Source organism: Engraulis encrasicolus, chromosome 17, assembly GCF_034702125.1.
Source record: "Engraulis encrasicolus isolate BLACKSEA-1 chromosome 17, IST_EnEncr_1.0, whole genome shotgun sequence".
Lineage (NCBI taxonomy): Eukaryota > Metazoa > Chordata > Actinopteri > Clupeiformes > Engraulidae > Engraulis > Engraulis encrasicolus.
In genome coordinates this window covers 9,002,525-9,026,757 of record NC_085873.1, presented here as the reverse complement: position 1 = coordinate 9,026,757, position 24,233 = coordinate 9,002,525, and the positions used below count along the sequence as shown (strand labels likewise).

The following is a 24,233-nucleotide window of genomic DNA, read 5'->3' as shown; positions in this document are numbered from 1 at the left end:
CTATTCTATTTGTTTCATCTTTATTTCATTTGTATTTATTTTCATTTTATTTCATTATTAATATTTGTTAATATTGTTTTTGTTAATCACATTGAGCTGCATGTCGTACAATACAAATACAGTTATTATTATTATTTTTGTTGTTGTTGTTGTTGTTGTTGTTTTAAAAGCGGGCAGGGGGAGGATAGGGTATATATGCAGCCACCCTCCGTGACATGGACTTGCCACTGTCCCCTGCAGGTGTGGGTGTTGGTGCCGCTGCAGAGGACAGAGCCGTCCAGGGCCAGGGGGAAGGAGAGGGAGTGTACTCAGCCACCCTCCGTGAGATGGACAGGCTGGTAGGGGCCATTAAGGCCACCTCAGACCTCCTCGACAAACAAAACAACCTCATACTCTTCACTGGTAGGAGTAATGCTTTTAATGTGTCGGTATTCCACTATAAATCATGCAACATCATTGAAAAGTGTTACAAATGTGTCAATACAAGTCCCCTGTTACATTTGTTGTTACTGAAATGGTTTACTGGTAGGAACATGGCTTTAGTTATTTTATGGTTTTAGCTTTATTTTATACATGAAAGTAAAGAATAGACAGAAAATGACAGAGAGAGATGGGGTATGGTTGGGAAATGTCCCAGGGACATCTTGGTCCCCATGTGTACCACAGCACTCCCAGGATCATTGCTTTAATGCATTGATACATGTCCCCTTATAAGTTTGTTTTCAAAAAAATGACAGTGATTTAGTACATTTAGTCATGTATTACTAAACACTCTGTGTAATGTTGTAGTTATGCAGTATTGTGGTTTTTGTAACAAATAGTCAAGCGTTCTACTGGTGAAGTGGTACATGAACATTTATTTAGGCCGTTTACTTATTTTTTACAATGCGTGTCACTGAAACAATGTAAGCTTCCTGTGGTGGGTAGCCATAGCAGGGGTCACTATCGCACAGGGTTGGCCAAGTTGCTAGGAGACCAATGATTCAATGGTGACAGCAGGTCGAAACACACTTCAGGTTGCCCTTAAATGAACGCTGTCTTTCGGATATGCGCAGATCCTTTACACCTTAAAATACAGTATTTAATCTATTTAGTTCTTTGGAGAGAATATACAGTAGATGAATAATGTGTCTGTCCTCTGTTCAGGAGATAACGGTCCATGGGAGCAGAAGTGTCAGTTTGCAGGCAGTGCCGGGCCTTTCCTGGGACAGTGGCAGACGGCCAGAGGTAAATACAAGGACCCATAAAGCAAACTTAGAAGTACTAGGCTATGTGTATTAGTCCATTAGTCTATTACTCTATCAATTCACCGTTTACTACAGTATTATGAATTTTGAGGATGAGCTAATTGCTTCCGCCAAGGGCGAAAGGTTAATTTTTTGACAGTCCAGTTTCTAACTCCACAAAAACAAGGCAAAAAGACTTGGAAAAATAAGGTGTAGCATATTCACATGTTTTATCAAACAGCTTCCTTGGTAGAGTTCTGCACTCTCTGAGTGCATTTCTAGTTAGAAATAGAATGTCTAAAATGTGTAGTGGCTATAATGTCTATTCAAGTTGGAGTGTTTTGAATTTACCCGATGAAGGGCTAAGACTGAAACGTTGTCAATAAAGTTACTGTGAAATGGTCAGTGTGTGGATGTTTTTTATAGTGTTTGTGGGGTGTTTTGATTTAAAATAAATCACGTGTGTTTCCCATCCACATCCCAGGTGGGGGCTCTGCAAAGAGGACAACATGGGAGGGGGGCCATCGCGTCCCCACTGTGGCATACTGGCCCGGCAGGATACCAGCCAACACCACCAGTGGCGCTCTACTCAGGTACTGAGGAGGAACAGTTCAGAGCAGACCTTCTCTAGTAGGCCTACTGTTTTCAGGCCGTCCAGAACGGAGAATTTATTTATTATGTTTGTAATTTATTTCATATAATATTTTATACGAGACTGCAGAGCACCACCACCACTATGATGATAGTCTCAAGTCTCTGATGCCTACCAACTTCACTAACAAAATGTTCTGAGGGAAACACTGGGTACGTCCAGAGAATCTCTATAATGACAAAGCTCAGACAGAAGTTGCTCGTAATCAGCAACTAGCTGCAGTACCACCACAGACAAATGAAGAATGTGCTGCCTACAAGAATATATTTATTCATATACATTATAAGAATGCTAGCCAGTAGAGGTGGAAATCTTCTGCCCTGGTGGAAAAAATAAACTCCAAAAAACTTGACAATACAGGCTCTTAGTATAATACCGACCATAGGTCTTAAGAGGAAATCTTGTATTTATGAGGTATATGACTGGAAATTGAAAATATATTTTACCATTTAGCCCAATTGACTCCCATTCATTATATCCCCGAAACGCGGAGCGTCGGGGATGTAATGGTAATGGTTTTGCGTGCACCGCCGCCGCCGCCGCGTCCGCGTCCGCCGCGTCCGCCGCCGCCGCCGCCGCCGCGTAAGGTCTTTCGTGTTAACGCGATAACTTTTGAACGGATGTTTGGATTTGTCCCAGATTTGGTGTGTGAATGCTCTAGGGCAGGTTCATGAACTGATTCGAGTTTGGAGGTCAACAATTTCAAGATGGCCGAATTCAAGATGGCCGAATTTTTGTTTGGCCCATTACTTCTGAGCGGGTGGATGGATTTGTCCCAGATTTGGTGTGTGAATGCTCTAGGGTGGGTTCATGAACTGATTAGAGTTTGAAGGTTAACACTTTCAAGATGGCCGAATTCAAGATGGCCGAATTTTTGTTTGGTCCATAACTTCTGACCGGGTGGATGGATTTGTCCCAGATTTGGTGTGTGAATGTTCTAGGGTAGGTTCATGAACTGATTCGAGTTTGGAGGTCAACAATTTCAAGATGGCCGAATTCAAGATGGCCGAATTTTTGTTTGGCCCATTACTTCTGACCGGGTGGATGGATTGTCCCAGATTTGGTGTGTGAATGCTCTAGGGTGGGTTCATGAACTGATTACAGTTTGGAGGTTAACACTTTCAAGATGGCCGAATTCAAGATGGCCGAATTTTTCTTTGGTCCATAACTTCTGACCGGGTGGATGGATTTGTCCCAGATTTGGTGTGTGAATGTTCTAGGGTAGGTTCATGAACTGATTCGAGTTTGGAGGTCGACAATTTCAAGATGGCCGATTTTTTGTTTGGCTCATTACTTCTGACCGGGTGGATGGATTTGTCCCAGATTTGGTGTGTGAATGCTCTAGGGTGGGTTCATGAACTGATTACAGTTGGAGGTTAACATTTTCAAGATGGCCGAATTCAAGATGGCCGAATTTTTGTTTGGTCCATAACTTCTGACCGGGTGGATGGATTTGTCCCAGATTTGGTGTGTGAATGTTCTAGGGTAGGTTCATGAACTGATTCGAGTTTGGAGGTCAACAATTTCAAGATGACCGAATTCAAGATGGCCGAATTTTTGTTTGGCCCATTACTTCTGACCGGGTGGATGGATTTGTCCCAGATTTGGTGTGTGAATGCTCTAGGGTGGGTTCATGAACTGATTACAGTTTGGAGGTTAACACTTTCAAGATGGCCGAATTCAAGATGGCCGAATTTTTCTTTGGTCCATAACTTCTGACCGGGTGGATGGATTTGTCCCAGATTTGGTGTGTGAATGTTCTAGGGTAGGTTCATGAAGTGATTCGAGTTTGGAGGTCAACAATTTCAAGATGGCCGAATTCAAGATGGCCGAATTTTTGTTTGGCCCATTACTTCTGACCGGGTGGATGGATTTGTCCCAGATTTGGTGTGTGAATACTGCAGGGTAGGTTCATGAACTGATTCGAGTTTGGAGGTCAACACTTTCAAAATGGTGGAATTTTTATTGGGCCCATAACTTCTGACTGGATGGATTGATTTGACCGGTAACTCCTTAATTTAATGGTTCACCATTTCAGTGAATCTACCATATCAGGTAGGCCTACAGTGTAATAACCAGTGTAACAATATTTAATACCATGTAATACTAGTGTAATACCAGTGTAAAAATAGGCAATACCAGGTACAGTGTAATAACCAGTGTAACAATATGTAATACCATGTAATACTAGTGTAATACCAGTGTACAAATATGCAATACCATGTAATACCACTTACACACAAATAGCCTACATGATATAAGTACATAATTGGTACATGGTGTCACACTGGTATGACGTGGTATTTAATATTGTTACACTGGTTATTACACTGTACCTAATGTGGTATATCCACTGTAATAGTGAACCATTAAAACAGTGTTACCATTTGCCCCATTTTTTCCTTCATTTTCACAATAGTCATTTGGTTTTAAGCCTATGCACGTCATTGATCTATGTATAGATATTAAATATATTTATTTTATATTTTGTATTTATCATAAACGTTCATGAAAAGGTGGACGGGAGTGGTAGGAATGATTGGGGACTGGAAGCGTCGCGTTTCGGGGATATACCTTAAGCAGTCGAAGGCGACTGCACAGGCAGTCTAGTTTTTCACTTGCCTGCGTTCACCAACTAGGTGGAACTGCAAGATTATTGGCTACAATGGGCACCAATCAGCAGAGTGAGCCTTCTCAGATATTCTACTTTCTCTGGTATGTCTGTCAGATTGTTGTCTTCTGTGCTGTCTTCTTTGGCAGTGGTATGGACATCTTCCCTACCCTCCTTTCACTAGCTGGTGTAGAGCTACCCAGAGACAGGAGGATCGATGGCATTGACATGACAGACATCCTGCTGGGAAAGTCAGACACCGGTCGGAAGGTAAGATTGCTCATCGTAGCAGAATCAAATAAGGTGGATGCCTGACGAAGATCCAGAGTGACTGGAATGTTGCCTGTTTTAACGTTTAATTGTGGAGCGCAGTTGGCAGTGTGCAGACCTACTTCGTTCCACTGTCTGTGTCTATTGTCTGGCACCTACAAATTGTCACTTTGGTGAAAAAATCAGCCAGCCATTTCTGGCTGAAACTGGCCTGTCACATGCACAAGCTTTAGCATTGATCTCTCTAAATTGTGGACCAGTCCAGAAAAGACAAGAACAGCATTGGCCCCTGAGGACTGTTGAGCTACCGGGAAATTTGTCTGCAAAGCCTCCTCCATCCAAACAGTGATGCAGCCTACCGTACAGCTGTCTTGAAAGTACCGGTACAGAATTGCAGAAAATCACAGTGAATTGACCTTTTTTGATTGCTAAAGCGAAAATAGGGAGTACGGAGGGACCGATATTGACCTACAAAGCAAAAAGACAGTAACTCCACAGAGCTGCACAGTAAGTTAAACGACTCCAGCCTGAGTTGTTTTAGGTAGATCATTGACATGTGGCAGCTTTGTCACTTTATTATATTACCAGTCTTTGCAGATCAATTATTTTACTTACTTAATATTTTCATATACATGTCATTAAAATCATATTAAATAATTTTAAACAACAATGCAGTTACTGCATTTTTGTTTGATAGGGCAGCATAGTATATGACACACTGGTTCAACTTATTTACCTCTGTGACATAGAGACCTTGATGGTATTTTTTTAAGTGTTTTTTTCTTTCAATAACAAGTCAGTTTATTGTATGATGGTCCGGTTGCCATTTACATGGAATTTCCCTTTACCTCTCACCTATCCCTCATGTCTGCAGAGTCTCCTCCATCCAAACAGTGGTGCAGCTGGCTTCTTCGGAGACCTGCAGGCCGTTCGTGTGGGGCCTCACAAAGCCTTCTACCTGACAGGTGAGCCAAGCAAGATTACATTACATTACATTACATTACATTACATTACATTACATAACTTTACACTTAGCTGACACTTTTATCCAAAGTGACTTACAGTTATTTACAGGGTATTGGTTACAGTCCTCGGAAGCAGTAAATAAGATGGGAATGTATTACTTTCACTTTTTTTAGACTAGCATAATCTGAAAACCCACCTCTCTATGACCACATGCATATGCCGGTAACACCTGACACATTTGATTTGACATCGTGGTGTTTCCATTATCCTAACTCAGTGGTTCCCAAACTGGGGGTCAGGGCCCCAAGGGGGGTGGTGGAGGTACTGAAGGGGACAAAAGGGACATTGCATAAAAAAGGGAGATCCACAGGTTAACAGCTAAGATAATTCCATAATTTGGTTAGTAACAGTGTCCACTTGTATGATTAACAGATGTATTTTGCTGTCCTGTGGATTACTAGCTGTATTAGTGGACAAACTTTTAATGTAAAATCTAGCAATATTAATAGACAAAAAATTGCCTAGTCAAACAGGGGGTCCCCGCTGAAAAAGTTTGTGACCTCCTCGACCTGTGCTTGTGGCCTTGCACTTTGCTGACAATAAAGTTTCCCTGCTGTCAGCCTAGCCAAAACAACTTTAGTCTTACTTTTCCCCATTCAACATCCCGATAGCAAATTAGAAAATTATCTTTGAATTTGTGCTTTTGCGAGCTATTGAATTACAGTATTTCTCAATTGGTTTTGTACATTTCTCACAACAGAATTATCATTCTCAAAACGTCTTGTTCAATTGTGACTTCCTGCTGTTATCTGTGCTCATGGTAAAATACGTTTCTCATAGTTTTCAGCATTTAGCAAATGCTTTCATCATCATGCAGATGGTTGTGTACAATTCTCAGCTTTTTTGTACATTAGCAATTGCTTTTGTCATATCACTCAAAAAGCATTGTCACTGAATACACAAAACTATCTCAAACCCCAAAACATTTAGGCCCTATGTCATAGTATAAGTCTTGACATGCAAAATGATTTACCAAGCTGCCATAATGTGTTAAGCACTGTATAATTTCCATTGGATTTGTGTCTATAAATGTGTTCTGTATTGGTGAATTGCTCGCAGGTAAATATTGACTCTCTCTAATCAAAAGCAGTAGAAGGGAAAGAGGAAACAAGCATGCAATACAACAATAAGCACTGTACTGCATTACATTACTCTATGCCTCATGTGCCCTTTATAATTACGCTCCACGCAAAATTACAATATTTCCCTAGAATTTCACAAGACAGTAAGTGCACTTTATACAGTATCAGTATCAGTATCAGTATCCTCAGGAGTGTACTAGTCAACTGACAACATGACAAATCGATTTGACTAGCTTGTCCATACACTATGACACAATGACTAACCATTCTGCTGGCACTGACGCGTTCATTGACACAAAAACTTGGTTTTGGAAGACAAACTAAGGATTTTGAGGAAGAGACTTGGTTTTGCAGGTCATCCATGGTGTTTTGCCATTTGTTAAAGCTGTTTTGAGAATGAATAATGTGTTTTGAAAATTGCGAGAGAGATTCCAGAAATGTACAAAACCAATTGAGAAATACTGTAAGCTTCTGTCGTCAGTGACGACTTGAGACAAGCACAAGGGAGGAAAACCCTTTTTGGGCCCCCTATATACTTGGGACCCTGGTAACTCGGTTACACTTTACGGCGGTGTGACATCATTGCTCCGCGTCTCCACGCAGTTAACAATAAAATCTGCAGCGCTTATGTTATTATTACTACACCACCAGGTGCAGCAGAGGCTTGTGGCGGAGGTGAAGGCCAGCCTCAGGTCCACGACCCTCCGCTCATCTTCGACCTGTCTGGTGACCCTGGGGAGGGGACTCCACTGGTAGAGGGAAGCGAGGAGTACCAGGAGGCCCTGAGGGAGGTGCAGAGCGAGAGGGAAGCCCTGCTGTGGGACATCGCCAATGACAACGTCTCCACTGCCAACTACGCCACCGACCGTGGAGCGGCGCCCTGCTGCGACCATGCACTACCAGCCTGCCGATGCCACCCTGTCAGATAAAATCTCTAGGGCTTACCGACAATGTCTCCTTTGCCAACTACCCCACCGACCGTGGAGCTGTGTCCTGCTCTGACCCCTTTCTACCAGCCTGTAGTTGCCACCCTGTCAGATAAAATCTCTAACAACAACTCCAACTACGCCACCGATAAGGGAGCTGCACCCTGCTGGCACCACTCACACACCAGCCTGTAGGTGCCAGTCTCTCTGATGAAAAAAGGACTTGTAGTTTAGGAGGTACAATGAATCAGACCAGATTAGGGACTTTTGAAAAAAAAAGTGTCTCTTCCACACCCTGCCACTCAGACATTTAGAACTTCATATTACTTAAACTGACAACTTAAATGTCCACTTATTGGGTCAGTAGTTGTACAGAGAGCAGAGTAGTTAGTTGGGTACCAGAGAGTGAAGAGCGTCAGGAGGTGCAGAGGTAGAGGGAGTCCCTGCTGTAGGACATCACCAATGACAACGTCTCCACTGCCAACTACGTCACCGATAAGGGAGTTGCGCCCTGCCCACTTGCTACCAGCATGCTTTTGGCATTTTATTAAGGAAGAACTTGTACATAAATCAGGGCCAGGTCCCAAGCATTTTTGTTTGTTCCAGATCATGATGGACTAAACTGCTTTAACTGTTTTCGTACATCCAGCTGCATTATGTAGATGAAGTACACTGCCCACTACACCACAGATTAGGCAGCTGCCACCTGCCTGCCATGCCAGCCTAGCTTACAGGGCAGAATGAATTTGTAAACAAATCTAGATCTCATACAGACTCCCAAGATTATTGGACTCAAACAGCAGTTTGGCACCCTGCCACCCATATGTGAAGTGGCAAGAGATGTTGGTGTATTTTTAAAATATATATATATATTTATGATGTATTATAATATACATATGTGATATATGTATTTTTTCTACATTTCTAAAGAAGTATGTGAATATTATCAGCATTTATTGGTCAGTGAAGAAAATACTGAATCACCAGGGTTTTTTTTATTGCATTGGGTTGGTCTCTGGATTTCAGCACGTTTTTTTAATATAGTTAAACACAAGTTAATGACACATACTTTTATACTGCCACCAACTGGTACTCGTCATACACATGGAAACAGACAATAATGTGGCCATGTTAAAGGACGATATTTGTTGTGAGGGAAGTATTGTACCCCTCTGGGGGGGGGCTATAAGGAGGGCGAGTAAGGCATTTTCCCCTGGGCCAAGGGTCCTCCTGTATTGGTGGTGTTGCATCTCATTTAAGAAATACAATTTCTTAAGAAACACTGCTCTCTAGCAGAACTGAGGTGATGGTACAGAATTCGGTGAATGTTGGTTCTGTACAATGATGGCAGGCCTGATAGAAAAAGAAAACCCTGAGCCTGAACCTTTCACAAATTTTGAAATAAGAAAAACCTAAGGACTATAATTTACTCTGGCAAACAAACTCCGTCAAGCCTGAAGTCAGGGATTTGAGCCTGAATACTATCAGCCTTGTTAAATGTTCAGTGTGCATTTGTTTGTGCCCTCAGTGAAGTGCTCCCTCTACAGGGCTGTTCTTAATCTGGATGTGTTTACAACTTTGAAGCTTGCTTGCAAAACAGGAAGTAAACAACTTTTATTTTTTAGTATCAGAGAACTGTAGTAAACTCTAATGTGGTAGGCTTGTTCTTGGAAATGTTACTGGGAAATGACACAGTGGTAAATGTGGGTCAAATATACCAATGTACATCAACAAATAACAACAACAAACAAATAAGTATTTCACAGGAACACAAAGCTTTCAGTGAACATTTTATTTATCAAGGTAAAAGACATAATTTCATGAAAATGGCGGAAAAAAACACACAAAAGTTCCCTTATCTAACCTGTGCACAACTTGGCATATTTGGCCCTTGCATATCCTTTTTCAACAAAAGCATCAACCATGACAGACCAGACTTCACAAATGACTACATAAAATCTGAAATAACAGCATTTAAAACACAATTACAGTTCTACCCCATTACATCAGGAGGAATAACATTTCAAATGAATAAAGGACAATAAATTATTACAAACTAAAGAATTTCTTTTAAAATATATTTTTGGCAAGCACTTCGCTGCTGGGTACTGTGTGTGTGTGACCAGCTAACTGGATAAAGTAAGGGAAATCATTTCACGGTTAGACACAAGTGACATGTAATATGGAATGTGGGAGCAAACTTACTCAACTCTGCACTAAACTAGCAGTAGTGTTATAGTGTTTGTGCACCACACAACCGCCAGTGTCGCGTACAGGGTGGAAAAACATACCCGCAGGCCTAACCCCAACCATCTTCTCAGGGTGTCTGCATAATATTGGCTACATGACAACAGTTCTCAGGGGACACAGAAGCAGAACACAGACGGACTACTTTGGTTAAAGGATAAGTGCCAAAAGCAAGATTATTTTCCTTTTCACACACATCATTAATGCACTTGATTGGGTACTTTTTATATTTAGTGTCTGTATTTTTGCACCTAGAGCTGTGTACGGCACACAGTTGGCAAAAAAAATAAACTTAACTGGCAGTCAACTGCTGTTGTACGAGTTATGGATGCAAAGACTGCCTAACAGACCGTTAATTGCGCAAACTATGTATATGTAAGAAAAACATGATTTCTATTTCAGTATGTATTTGTCACTATTTTTTAACAGAGGTTAAACGTTTAACTATGACTTAATCCCGGGTGAGTAAAAAGTAAACAATGTTTTTATTAAGAGGTAAAACTGCATTGTAACAAGATAAGTTTTGTTCAACTCCAACTTGTGTTAAAGGGTGCAACATTTCAACCAAGCAACAAGTGCCACCTTGATTCTTAACAGAATTTCCTCTTTTGTAGGTGCATTGAGAACAATATTCACGTGTAGGAAACTCTAAAAGAAAAAAAAATGAACGCATAAAAATAATCATGTATCATGATTTGAATGGAACGTCCACAAAACTAGGCCCCTTGTGTGAAACTTTTTTTTTTCTTATTTGTTGTTTTCCCAAGTGTCAACACCAAGCCCTCTTGAGAATGACACAATATTGTCATAGCAACAGCCTAACCTCTGAAGCATGCTATACATGCCTACTGCCATGTATTCAGTGGGTCACTGTGTTTTTTTTTGTTTTTTTTTGTTAACACTTCATTTCTAAGTTCTCGTTAGCTACTAATACATGTCTAACTGCCTGAACAAGTGACTTATAAGACATGTGTTCAGCAAAATCAATCATTCGTTATGTGTGTATTCACAAATTTCTTCTTCACTGACAATATGGCCTTTATTATTGATATGGTATAATCGGCATTAGGGCCCTTAACACTTCTTATAAGTCATTAAGTGATTAGGCATGTATAAGTGGCTAACATGTCAACCCTTTTCTTAAAGTGTTGGCTTTTTTTGTTCTGTCTCCTGAGAGCCTTCCATTGAGATAGTATAGAGGCGACAGCATGACAAAACTTTAAGTTGGAAACTTCATGGAACTGCATGCTGGTCAGTAGGTGAAACTGGGTTAAGTGTTGCAAGCTGAAAAGCATCTTGTTTTGTTTGCAGTAGATTAGCACATTACACACACGCACGCGTGCACACACACACGCATACACACACACACGTGACTGCCAGACGCATCACATGACACAAAATGACCTTGCATCGAGCCCTAACCAGTGTATGACTTCTGTTGTCTGGGGTGTCCAGATGTTTTGTGTAAACCATTGCTATGCCATCGTCAAGTCTAATATAAAGCAAAAGGTCCAGATAAAAATGCCATTTGTTCTCAGGCGGTAGGTCTGTAAGCAATAGCTTCGTACTGTACAATGCAGCAACAGTGTGATTGGGGTTGGGGGGTTGTGTCACACTACCTGTCTTAACCTAATTCCATTTCTGTCACACATTCAAGGGCAAAATGACCTTGTAAAACAATAAAAACAAAAACAATGAAAATAAAATGGCTCCATTTTGTGATACAGGAAGTGAAGACAAGGGAATCACAGTCAGATTCCTTATACGGTCACCACCTCCCTACACACACACACACACACACACACACACACACACACACACACACACACACACACACACACACACACACACACACACACACACAGACAGACAGACAGACAGACAGACAGACAGACAGACAGACAGACAGACAGACAGACAGACAGACACACAGACAGACAGACAGACAGACAGACAGACAGACAGAGAGTTCTGGTGAATGACGATCTACCCAACATCCCCCTTTGCACAGGATGAATGATGACTCGTGACGTGCTGAGGTCATATGATCAACTAGACTAGAGACTGACGTCTGGCTCTTGAGAGGCAATTCCAGGGCTGGGGTCTCCTTGAATGTTCTCCAGCACAACAGAAGGGTCAGAGCAAGGCTGTCCGGTGACCTGACCTTGGCAGTTTTGACCTTTGAGGTCACAGCAGTCCTCCGCGATGGGCTCTCCTTCATCTGCATGATGTTCTTCAGCGTTTCCTGATTCCACAGTGTTGCCTGGCACTGTGGTCTCCGTCGCCATGGCGCTGATGGCTTTGCCTACTTCCTCAATGAGATCACTGTCTGGAACTTCCTCCTCTACGGACTCTTCGATGGCACTCGAGGCTGCGGAGTTGTCACTGCTGTGACAACCGTTGAACACTCCATTGGTCACGCCGTTGGTCTTGATGTCGTCAACGTCGTCGTCATGGTGATGGTCTTCTTCCTGGTCCGGGTTCTCCTGATTTTGGAGGGGGGCAGTCTGCAGAGTCACCTCCTCATCATCAGCAGCAGCATCTTCTACTTCATCTTTCTCTTCCTTCTCATTCTCTTTCTCCTCATCCTTCTCCCGCTCAGCCTCCTCTTCCTCCTCCTCTTCAGCTTTTTCTGCAGACGTTCTCTCATCTACAGCCGTCTGTACTGGCAGGTGAACAGTCTGCAGGTTGTTTTCCTCCATCTCCGCTTCCTTCCCTTTCTCTTCTTCTTCCTTCTCACTCTCTTCCGTCTCGGCCTTCTCTTCCTCAGCCTTCTTCTCTGTTTCCAGCTCTTCCTGCTCCTCAACCAGTTCCACAGACAAGTTCTCGTCTACAAGAGCAGCAGGGATCATCCTCTCCACAGGAGCTGCTGGATGCATCTCACTCTCCTCACTCTGGCTCTGCTCCTCATTTTGTCCCTTCACTGTGCACGTTTCTCTAAAATCCTGTGAACTCTTGTTTTCACAGGCACCACTTTTGAGGCTCGGCTCTTCAAGACTCTGTGGTCCGACAGCCAACTCTAAAACTAAAGTGTCGTTTTCTGAGGAGTGATTGGAAGCGCTCTCTACCTGCTCCCCCGAAAGTTCTACATTCATTGGGTGAACAGTGGTCGCTTTCTCCTTCTCCTCCTCGTTTCGCTCCTCCACTACAGTACTTTCTGGAATTTCAACAGTCTCCTCCAGAACCACGTCTGAGGTGTTCTCTTCATCTGAATGTGTCACAGTCTGTTCAACAAGTCCAACCTCTGCCAAAAGTTCCTCCACTTTGTCAACGGCTAACAGCTGTTCAACGGCTGTTCCATTCTCCTCTGCTCTCTTGGTGACTTCTGCCTTCTCCTCCTCTTTGACAGCGTCGACTTGGTTGACAATTTCCAAGTCTACACCTTGCGGTTGGAGATCCACTAAAGTTTCTACCTGACCTTCAATGGAAGGGTCAGCTGCGGTGTCCACCTGCGTCTCTTTCTCAGTCTCGCCGACCGTTAGTTCAACTAAGTTCACTTGGTGGACGTCCACGGTCACGGAATCAGCTGTGGCATCGCCGTCTTCCTGACTGTCCGCAGGAACAGGAGCCTGGTCTCCATGCTGAGAGGATGGCACATGAGGAGAGGGGCTGCAACAGAACACAGATATACAAATTACTACCAAAAACACGTTCAATGGCAGCAGTGACCAGCAACTTGGGTTCAGAAGCCACAAACTAGCACCTCATATTCAAAATCACCTGTTAATACAGTATCATACAATATACTGGCTGAAGGGGCTAACTGTAAATTAGTTACACTTAATTCACTTTAGAACTCCATAGAACAACAGGGGCAGCAACCGTTCTTGGGATCAAACCAATCCGATGGAAAAACACAATTTTGGCCTCCGTACCTCTCCATGGACTCATAAGGAACAGATGGGCACTGCTCCTGGGTGGCATCTGACTCCTCCTCCTGAGCCTGAGCCCAGCCCTGATTGGACGAGGCGTAGGTCAAGATGGCGTCCATGACAGTGTAAGGCGTCAGGCCCATGACACAGTCCTGGATGTGGCTGACTGGCAGCTGCGTCTGCAGGAACAAGTGCAGCTGACTGTCCGACAGGCAGACGGTCAAGTGCACAACCCTGCAAACCCAACAGTGGAATGGAACAGAATGCAACAGATTACATTATCATATTATTATATTATATTGGAATAGAATAGAATCCAAGATTACAGTTGACCTCAATGAGAATTTGATTTGGGTTATTTAAGGAAATACTGTACCTCAAGTTAAGATTGTACGTCATTGTAGAGAGGCATGAATTACACAATCAACACATCACTAACACTACAATCAATGAATACCGATTAAAAAGGAAATTCATTTTTCATTCACACGAGGGCTTAGAGCATTCAAACAATGTTACTCAGGTGCTCATTTGTACCGGGTGAAGTCAAAACCCAAAAAGGGAGAAAAGAGCAGAGGCATTCTAAAAAATTCAGAAAAATAAAACAAGCCTTTAAAATCACATCTGTTTAATATCAAATCTGTTTAAAAACACATGGACATAGGCCTACACGTTGCAGCCATATTGGTCTTCATTAGGGCATGGATGAAGGTCAATATGACCGCAACGTGTGTTTTTAAACAGTTTTGCCATGTTATATTAAAGGCTTTTTCCCCCTCAACTTTAAGAGTGCCTCTGCTAGGGCTGTAACGATACACTCAATTCACGATTCGGTTTGTATCACGATTCATGACGGTTCGATACACCCCACGTTTTCACATTTGCCAACATGAGGCTATAAATTTAATGAATAAAAAATATGTTGGTTTATAGGTAGAATAGGTTACAAGAGGCTACTAATAATTTTTAAAAGTTTTTATATAATAATGATGATGCTTGGAAGCTTCATAGCTTGTGGCTGTTTTCTGGGCTGATAAAAGGGTGTTAAAAGGGCATATCACGATACTGCCTCCTTGTATCGCGATACAGTATCATGAGTCTGTGTTTATATATTTCATTTATTTTGCGTTAATAAAAGGCACAAAGTGCAAGCCTTTCCCATAATCTCATGGCTATGTAAACAGGCAGCTTACTTGTCCAGGAAGCCCTGCAGGCCTTTCCTCCTCCTCTCGATGAAGTCCTCATTATTAAACGAGAAGAAGGACTTGCTGGGCAGATCCGGAACAGGGCTATTACAGAAAACACACACACATACAGAAAACACACACACACACACACACACACACACACACACACACACACACACACACACACACACACACACACACACACACACACACACACACACACACACACAGGAAAGGTTAAATGTCCATTTTTGTTCCCACTTTGTTTATTGAGCAAAGGATCTGTGACAATATCTCTAAGTTCAGTGTACAATTTTCTTTTTTTGTATTTATGCAGTGCTGGTCCCCTGGTCATCCCCAAAGGTCAATCTTTGCATTCCATTATATTCAGCAGATTAGTAATCAAAGGAGTAAGTCACGATCAGACAGTGCTTGACCATATAATACTTCCAGACATGTGTTTGTGTTTGCAGCAGAAGGCAGCTCCAAATAGGTGACTCAATTGTATAAATACAATAATTAGGGCAAATATAATCCTGGAACCAGACAGGCAGGGAAAAGGCTAGAATAGAATGTCTAGATATTATAATAAAATACAATGCAATTCATTAGATTTAGCATTAGACATTTTTCTCCAAAGCGACTTATAAAAAGAGGACACAAACAACCCCAAGTGTGTGAGGGGAGAGTAGAGAGCATGCAAGCCATAACAAAGTTAGTTCAACCAGGCTGCTGGAATGTTTTGAGCTCCTTAGCAAAGTCATGTGTGCCACACTGCACACGCAACACAGATTTTACAATTGAAGGCACATTTTCCACTTTTCAAGGTGTGATTGAGGGGTTTTCTTTCCGCAAGATGTGTTCCCTACACTGTTTTGATGCTGAAAATGTTTTTTATTTATGGTTTAATTTTATACATTGTGGGTCTTATATATGCTTGGGGTTGGGAAAACACCTCAGCCGGATTCTAGCCAGGGTACCCATGGGCAATGAAATCTGTATATGGTATGGGTGCATTATCGCCCCATGCCACAGCACTCTCCCTTCAATTTTTTTTAATTTGAGCAGTGTGCAAACTATGTCTTGTCCTGAGAAATACCTACCACACTAGTCTAGCAACATGTTTGCACCCGTTTCCTTTTTTAATAGGTATTGCACTCATAGGCAAGGAGAGGTTAAAAGATGTCAGTTACAGCATGTGTTTATTCCTGCGCACTTACACACAGAGATGAGGTTAATAGCTGTTAGTTGCAGTTGCAGTGTTTGTGAGTGAGTGTTAATTTGTTTGCTTGTTTCTGTGATCAGCACTTACAACAGGCCATTGTTCTACACGTTCTTAATACAGTAATAAGTTGAGTTGCGCTGAATGTGGAGGTGAGGTTAACAAGTTAGAGTGTGTGTGTGTGTGCGCGCGCGTGCGTGCGTGCGTGCGTGCGTGTGTGTGTGTTCCAGTACACTTACACCAGGCCAGCGTTCTTCTGCAACTTCTTTCGCAGCCACACAAACTCGCTGTATCTGCGCCGCACACAGGAAGTCTTTGCTGTAAAGGCCTTGCTGTTGGTCTGAGGATAAGGGACAGAGATAAGTCATCACAGTTCTGGTTTTCGTGAACGCCAAAAGCCTACTTGCATTGTTGCCACACATGACATGACCCAAGCCCCTGCAACAAAGATGACCACCAAAGACACAGAGAAATACAGCAAAGGCGCACATACGTTGCAGTATTTTACATTACACTTAGCTGACGCGTTTTATCCAAAGCAACTAACAGATATTTACAGGGCATTGGTTACTGTCCCTGGAGCAATGTGGGGTTAGGTGCCTTGCTAAAGCCATGGAGAGAGAGGAAGTGTGGGATTCTAACCCACAACCCCCTGATCTAAAGCCCATCTCGTTAACCATTAGAACACGGCTGCCCGTGTATTTATGTATGTCCAGGTACAAAATCTTCCAGGTACTTTGGACCGTTCACATGCCTCTCTTGAAATGAAACTGTGAATTTTAATGCTAGATGTTGTAAATTGGATCCTTCTATATATTGTTTTATAATAATAATAATAATAATAATAACAGCGGTTTTCTAGACACAAAGATGCTGACGGTCTGTTGGTCTGTCATTGTTTGGCAAAAAAGGGTACTGTCCTTGCAACAAGCAGTAACAAATCTTGCCAATTTCTCTGTGAGTAGCAGCCCTGGCCACAAATTGTCTTTGGATCATAAACCAAATTAGTGATTGGAGTGCACACACATCCAAATAAACAAATGCTGTATTGAAAGTAAACAAAAGGTTGAAACATTGTGTACAATAAGCTGTGAGCGGCAACTGTGTGCCGATTTTTCTTCCGTCTTTCATAAAGCAAATTACCTTCAAGCAAACATCAGATGAAGAGTTTAAAAAGAGAGATGAATTTGCCTTAACACTTTCCCACTTCCAACAGAGGCTGAGGGTTGGAACTTTTCCTTACAAATTCCAATGTGATGCTTTTGCATTTTGTTTTATCTTTCCAGACGCAACAGATAAGACAAGATAAGATAAAGACCAACAGGAATTCCTCTATCTATGGATTTACCAACTGGATGATGTATCCCTTCAACCAAAGTCACCCTTTAAACATTGAGGGGAAAATGTGAGGGGTTCACATTTAAAACCAATAGAACTCCAACAACACTGATATCTACAATGTCTAGCAAGCAAGAGCAGAGTATCAGCATCCATGTAACCCTCTGATGAAAACGGTAGCTATACCGCAGCGCCGAAACATGTCATAAGAAAAACGTTTTACTATACATGGGTTCACCGTGTTTATAAACACAGTGTTGTGAGGAGGGGCAAGACACTGGCAGCCAACCACGGGAGCAATTTTTTTCACAGGCAGCGGTTTCCATCAATCAAAGGTTGAGTTGTGCGCAGCTAGAGTCGCGCAGCCAGGAGAAAACAAAAGTTTAGAACCCATGTATAACGGTTAGACATCATGAATGTCTTACATCTATAAAACAAACAAACTGCAACAAGAAGAGCAAACATGTCTGATTTAATCATCCGCATCACTGTTTGCAGAGATCATATCAGTATTGACATGATTGGCCATTACAGAGTCATGGAGACATCAAATTAGGAGACATCCACTGTTTGGGTTAGATAACCATGACAACCTTGCAGTGACCACACTGCTTCTATGTAGGTCATGTGACTTTGAAGAGGCTGCAGCAGCCCGTCTCAAGATACTAGTGAGACACAAACTTGATATTGGTATGTTTCTCTATCATGTTATTTTCCCCTACAATTCATTTTTCTTGCTTAATCTTGGTATGCAATTTAATTGTGAACCTTTTGATGAGATTATGTTTTTACTGAATATTGTAGTGCAGAATGTTGGTTCCCATGGCTAATGGGAATCGAACAAATGGACATAAATATTCTGTCCCTGATCCATCAATTACATAGAGTGTACAGAAGAGAGTGTGACAGTGTGTAACATTATGTATTTACAGTGCACCATACAGTGCCATCAGGTTACATACATCATATATTACATTACTTCATACCTTAATTTCCCCCTGGAATCAATAAATGATACTCTACTCTACTATTAAACATTGTCATGATGAATGGATACAATTAAAAAGGAACTTCAAAGAAAAGTTTCACAAGGTCATGAATCATTTTCTTGTGATCAGTGCATTTGCTCCAGCCAGAGTTGAGAAAAACTTTTCAACTCAGTTCCCCCTCAACTCATGATTTGCAAACCTTCTCACCAACTTAATCAACATCATTTTGACTTTCCAACTCTCTGAATTTTTTCCAGCCGAATTGAGATGAATTACGCTATACTATATCTATACTGTAGTCACTTACTGTGTTTCACAGAGTGCTGTAAGAGACAGAGTGCTGTAAGATCACTGAGACCTTGTAACTGGGACATGGTTCAAGACGCAGTGTGTGTGTGTGTGTGTGTGTGTGTGTGTGTGTGTGTGTGTGTGTGTGTGTGTGTGTGTGTGTGTGTGTGTGTGTGTGTGTGTGTGTGTGTGTGTGTGTAGTCACATGGCTATATTAATAGTAATGTCCCAAGGCGATATACTCACATGGAGGAATATTTTGAAGTCAACATAGGAGTTCCAGGAACCCTCGTTTTGGACACGGGGGTCCTGAACTCGGACCGCAACAAACTCCTGAAAGGGGAATCAATCAATCAATCAATCAATCAATCAATCATGTTTATTTAGCACACCACCATATGCAGTCATAGTTCAATGTGCTTGAGAAATAGAGAGAAAAAAATATGGATAGTAGGCCAAAGAAAAGGTAAATAAATCAAAGGCCAATGAAATTAAATTTGTTTTTAATTTACTTTTCATTTAAGAAAGCCACTGCTCGGGCAGGAAGGTAGATATTATATTTGAGTATATTTTAATAAAATATTTCTTGTGTGTCTTCTAAAATCTTGAATTGAGACCAGTGGTGTGTGCATGATGTGCACAACATACAGTAATTCACAACGCCGAAACTGTGCCATTACCTCTATCTACACGGGACTATTATGATGGGATATCTGCACGGGATAATTGCTGACAATGCCTAAGATCTTAATCCTGCCCCAAATTACCTACGGTTTTCCAACTGTTTACCTACTGTTTTCTCCCAGTCTAATGTAAAATTCCTTGACTTTTTCATGACCTAAATCTAAATCTATGATCTTCCATGACTACCTGCATACGGTCTTTTATTACTGTCGTAATAAACAGAGCATATTCTGAAGCACGTATTCTTAGTTTTTTCATGAGACATTCACAGATTACATTACATTACACTTTACACTGACGTTTTTTTTTAATCCACACTAGTTATTTAGGTACAGGGTATTGGTTACAGTCCCTGGAGCAGTGCGGGGTTAGGGGCCTTGCTCAAGGGCACTTCAGCTATGGAAAGAGGTGCTGGTAAGGACAGGATTTGAACCTGCAACCCTCCGATCTAAAGGCCAGTGCTCTAACAATTGAGCCATGGCTGCCCATCATCAAGGTTCATTCAAAGTTTTGGTCTGTAAACAAATCACTCGCACAAATACACAGCTTTCACACCTATTCAACCTCTAAGAACATTCCCTGATAAGCCATAACTTTGCATACAAACAATACAAAATTCCCTTACTTTCCGTGTCTAGAACAACTTCGACTGAAATTCCCAGATCTTTAAAGTGAAAGCCCAACTGGGAAACTCCATTTACTCCAAAAGTTCCCTGATCCGTAGCATCTCTGTAGCGAATATTCTTAAAGGGACACTGTGCGGGAAATGGTCAAAAAAGGTACTGCAACTATGCTGCTCATTGAAACTGGGCTGCCTATTGCCAAATTTGATTTGCAGCTAAAAGTGGCTATTTTTGGAAATTCAAAATGGTGGACCATGGATAAGATCCCCCCTTTCATGTATGAAATGTGAATTTTTCCCCGTCATAATTAATACTTAGAATTTGATGCTGGTGGTAAGTATTCATGAAAAAGTTAACATTAGTGAATGGGCAGCATGAATTCTGGAAATAAACAACTAAAAATCTCACACAGTGTCCCTTTAAAGTGATGATACAGGAGGCAGCTTTTTGATCAATGTGTTTGGGCAACAACAATATTAGAAGTTAGGCACACAGGTGGCTGGTAGCTCAAAGTTTTTTGGGTGCTCTTGGATATCGGGGAAAAGTTGAATGAAGAGAGAAAAGTTCATCCAGGTACTCCAAGCACAGTGTCCAAACAGGAAGTTACATTAAAAAGCCTTTAATGATACTGGGCTATACATGGGTTCTATTTTTTTGTTTTAACCTGACTGCGCGAAACTAGCTGCGCACAACTCAACCTCTGATTGTTGGAAACCACTGTGTCGGTCGAAAAATTAGCTCACGTGGTTGGCTGCCAGTGTCTTGCCCCTCCTCACAACATCGTGTTTACAAACACGGATAACACATGTATAGTTATATTTTTTAAAAAAAGGTATTTTCATGTAACCATTAGCCCAGTATCATTAAAGGCTTTTTCAGAGGTGGAACGTAACTAAGTATTTTTACTTCGTTACTGTACTTAAGTAGTTTTTTCTGGAATTTGTACTTACTTGAGTAAAAATAAAAATGCAGACTTTTACTTTTACTCAATTACATTTTTTGACAATTACTTGTACTTTCTACTCCTTACATTTCTAGGAGAAGACTTTGTTACTAGTTACATTTATCCTAGGTTTTCCTGTTGTGTTTCGTGGATATTTCAGTAGCCTCAGCTGCGGGCAGGGAGGCGGGACCAAGCCCCTCTTCCAAATTGACACCCAGACAGAAAATATACTTTTAAAAACATTAACAGGACTCCATAGTCATGTTCAAATAGAACCGAAAACCGTTGCAGACACTTTTTCCTATTGGATCAAGTAGGTAGACATGGAGAAAGACAGCCATTGCGTGAGTAGGCCTACTTGTACTTTTGTACTGAAAAGTACATTTAAAAGTTAGTACTTAGGACTTTTACTTAAGTACGTTTTTGGGAAACAACTTTTACTTTCACTTGAGTAATTTTTTCGCAGGGTACTTCTACTTTTACTTAAGTACACAACTTCAGTACTTCTTCCACCTCTGGGCTTTTTAAAGTAACTTCCCATTTGGACAATTTGCATGGAGTGCCTGGATGAACTTTTCTCTCTACTGTATAAGAAGTTGCTTGGACTGTTCATCATGACTGTAACACTTTTGTCAAGACAACTTGGATCAGCTCACAATATTTCTAGCTATTCCATCAGCAAATAGAAGCCAATCATAATGTTGCCAAGCATCATTGCTCAAAAAGTTGCCCTATGTATCATGGCCTTTATTCATGCAGGTGATGTTGAGTTCAAAGAGCTTTAAATGGTGGAGTTGTTTATAACTTAAGTCTTTTCGCATGTGCCAAACAAAACACCTCAAATCCGCAGCTTACAGTAACTCGACAAACAGACACATTTACCCATATCTTGACAGGATTTCACTTAGCCTAAACATTAATTACATTTACACATTTATCTCTATCTAACAGGCTTGCCATTGCAAGCCTCAAAGCTTATCAGTAAACAAAGTCTTATTCTATTCTGACACAAAGAAGTAACAATGATGAAAGTTCACCAACTACCAGCTCAAAGGCTTCATGGTGTACCAAAGAACTGACTTTGCTTAATGCCACATATTAGAAAATAATTTAATTCAGTAGGCAGGCACAGTCTCTACATTAAGTCTAGATATTTGAATATGGGAAGAACTCTGTATTTGGCGATACAAAGAAATTGCTACATTTGGTTGCACTTTTCAAGTCTCTGTTACATTAATTAGGGGTAGGTAAAATCAACAGTCTGTAATATGTAGGTCCTTGAATAGTATGGTTAGGTTTGAGGGAAGTTGTTTTTGCATAGGCTGGTTTGGGTCAGGCATATGGTGCAAGTAGCTCACATCATATTACATGCTGATGCATGTACACTACAAATTTCAAGACTAAAGACCATTGAAAATGTCGAAAGACTTACATCTTGATCCTGACTCTTGATCATCCTACCGGAAGAGCATCTGCAACGGATCAATAAAAATGTGTTTATGTCAGTTTCCAGTCTTAAATGTCACTTGTAGAAGATGACTCACTCTTGGTCAAAACGCAAGACTGACCACATGCTCGTCAGGCTGTCAGAGCCATGATAACCACAATGTTACGCGCGAGGCAGTAGAGAAAAACAACTCGGACTCAATAGCCTACCTCCTGATTGCCATTTGCCTGGCCTCGGTGGTCCATATCGTAAAGAAATTAAACAACTGAGCCAAAACGGTTAGCACATCAACCTGGCTTCCACGTTCGTGTTCCCTCAGGCAAGGGTACATGTTTACTCGCCTTCTCTTCCAGGGTAGCCTAACCGAAGTGCCTCTGGATTTCACGTGAGGAAGAGACGCACGAGAGGCTGCAGTGCTCAGCAGCTTTTTTCTGACCTTTGACTGAAAACAAGGCTGCTTCCTCTCATGCTCTGTTCTGTTCTTTTTTGCACAAATAACTAACTCTCCTCCTACTTCGACATAATGCAGACCCAAGCATATTAAAGACCGCTCGCTGTTTGTCCTTCGCTGACAATGATTAAGCTTTTTGCGCGTGACATGTGACGAAGAAAATAACGTTAATGGTGATGCCAATCACTGGCACAGACCACAGGAACTCCCCGTGACATTTTCTTCAAATCAACTCAAACAACTTGTTAGGCAGCTTCCGTGTTAGGCTCTTCTGTTTCACAAGTGTTGATTGTATTTACAGTTTAGACACGGTAACACAGAACAATCTGTATATCACCAACGTCACCCATGACAAACATATGTAACACAGTGTTCCCGTTCTTCTTTCACTGATGACATATCACTTTGCTACACCATACCGTCACAAGGTAACCAGTCATTGCCCATCCGAACAACATGCAATTGGGAAACAAAGTATCACTTCACAGAAGGGCCTCATTACCTGTAAGTGTGTGAGATAAAATGTCCAAGAGCGTATAGCCTACACCGAAATGCTAATGCGCGCCCTGTTCCGAATTTTGCTTTGTAATGCCTGACCGGCTACTTACTTTCTTTACTCAGCTGCTCTGGTGTATTCCACTATTGAGTGAAAATCACTTAATTAATACTTCTTGGCGTGTGGGCGTGATGGAGTCGCAGAATATTCTTGCCCCGAGGAGGATGAGTCGACAAACTGTTTTGTCAGGAGCTGATGCCATGGTCCATATTATCCCGGATTCGGCGAGTCATTCAACACCATTCAACAAACAGACATCCGTGTCCAAAGAAGAAATTTTACATGGGACGGCTCAAAGTAACAAAAATAAAGACAGTATTTTGATGATTCACTCCTGCATAACATGTACAGACCGATGCCCATTATGCTATGAGACTCTTCTTCCTCTTTCTTTTGCTTAGTCAACAGCGCGTCGACGATGGACACGGAGAAATATACTGCCATCTACTGTGCTGGTTGCATGGGGCGCAGAGAAATGACAAGCCGGCAAGTGGCCCCTGCAGGAACCACCAAGACAAGATACAGGTGGCCTAACACACACACACACACACACACACACACACACACACACACACACACACACACACACACAC

The 24,233-nt window shown here is 41.7% G+C and overlaps 2 protein-coding genes across 2 annotated transcripts in view; one reads left to right on the top strand and one right to left on the bottom strand.

Moving 5' to 3' along the window:
* The window catches only part of arsg (arylsulfatase G), a 23,152-nt gene extending 14,522 nt beyond the window's left edge, over positions 1-8,630 (top strand). The window contains exons 8-13 of the mRNA XM_063221709.1: positions 241-402; positions 1,147-1,227; positions 1,711-1,819; positions 4,639-4,759; positions 5,634-5,724; positions 7,519-8,630. Of these exons, the coding sequence (XP_063077779.1) occupies positions 241-402; positions 1,147-1,227; positions 1,711-1,819; positions 4,639-4,759; positions 5,634-5,724; positions 7,519-7,796 (842 nt within the window). The 3' untranslated portion in view covers positions 7,797-8,630. The remainder of the gene's footprint in view (positions 1-240; positions 403-1,146; positions 1,228-1,710; positions 1,820-4,638; positions 4,760-5,633; positions 5,725-7,518) is intronic.
* Positions 8,631-12,010: 3,380 nt separating this feature from the next.
* On the bottom strand, positions 12,011-24,020 carry snx11 (sorting nexin 11). Its single transcript, XM_063221708.1, has 7 exons — positions 23,693-24,020; positions 22,619-22,658; positions 19,183-19,269; positions 16,561-16,661; positions 15,106-15,201; positions 13,916-14,146; positions 12,011-13,649 (listed from the first exon to the last, which is right to left on the bottom strand). The coding sequence occupies exons 2-7, from the start codon at positions 22,640-22,642 to the stop codon at positions 12,098-12,100; spliced, it is 2,091 nt and encodes a 696-aa protein (XP_063077778.1). The 5' UTR covers positions 22,643-22,658; positions 23,693-24,020; the 3' UTR covers positions 12,011-12,097.
* Between the last annotated feature and the right edge of the window lie 213 nt (positions 24,021-24,233).

Excerpts from the sequence above, each read along its gene's own strand:
- snx11 (XM_063221708.1), bottom strand. The coding sequence starts at position 22,642 with ATGATCAAGAGTCAGGATCAAGAT. Across the intron at positions 19,270-22,618 it reads TCAAGAGTCAGGATCAAGAT|GAGTTTGTTGCGGTCCGAGT; the intron begins GTAAGTCTTTCG and ends TTCCCCTTTCAG. Across the intron at positions 16,662-19,182 it reads ACTTCAAAATATTCCTCCAT|ACCAACAGCAAGGCCTTTAC; the intron begins GTGAGTATATCG and ends CCTTATCCTCAG.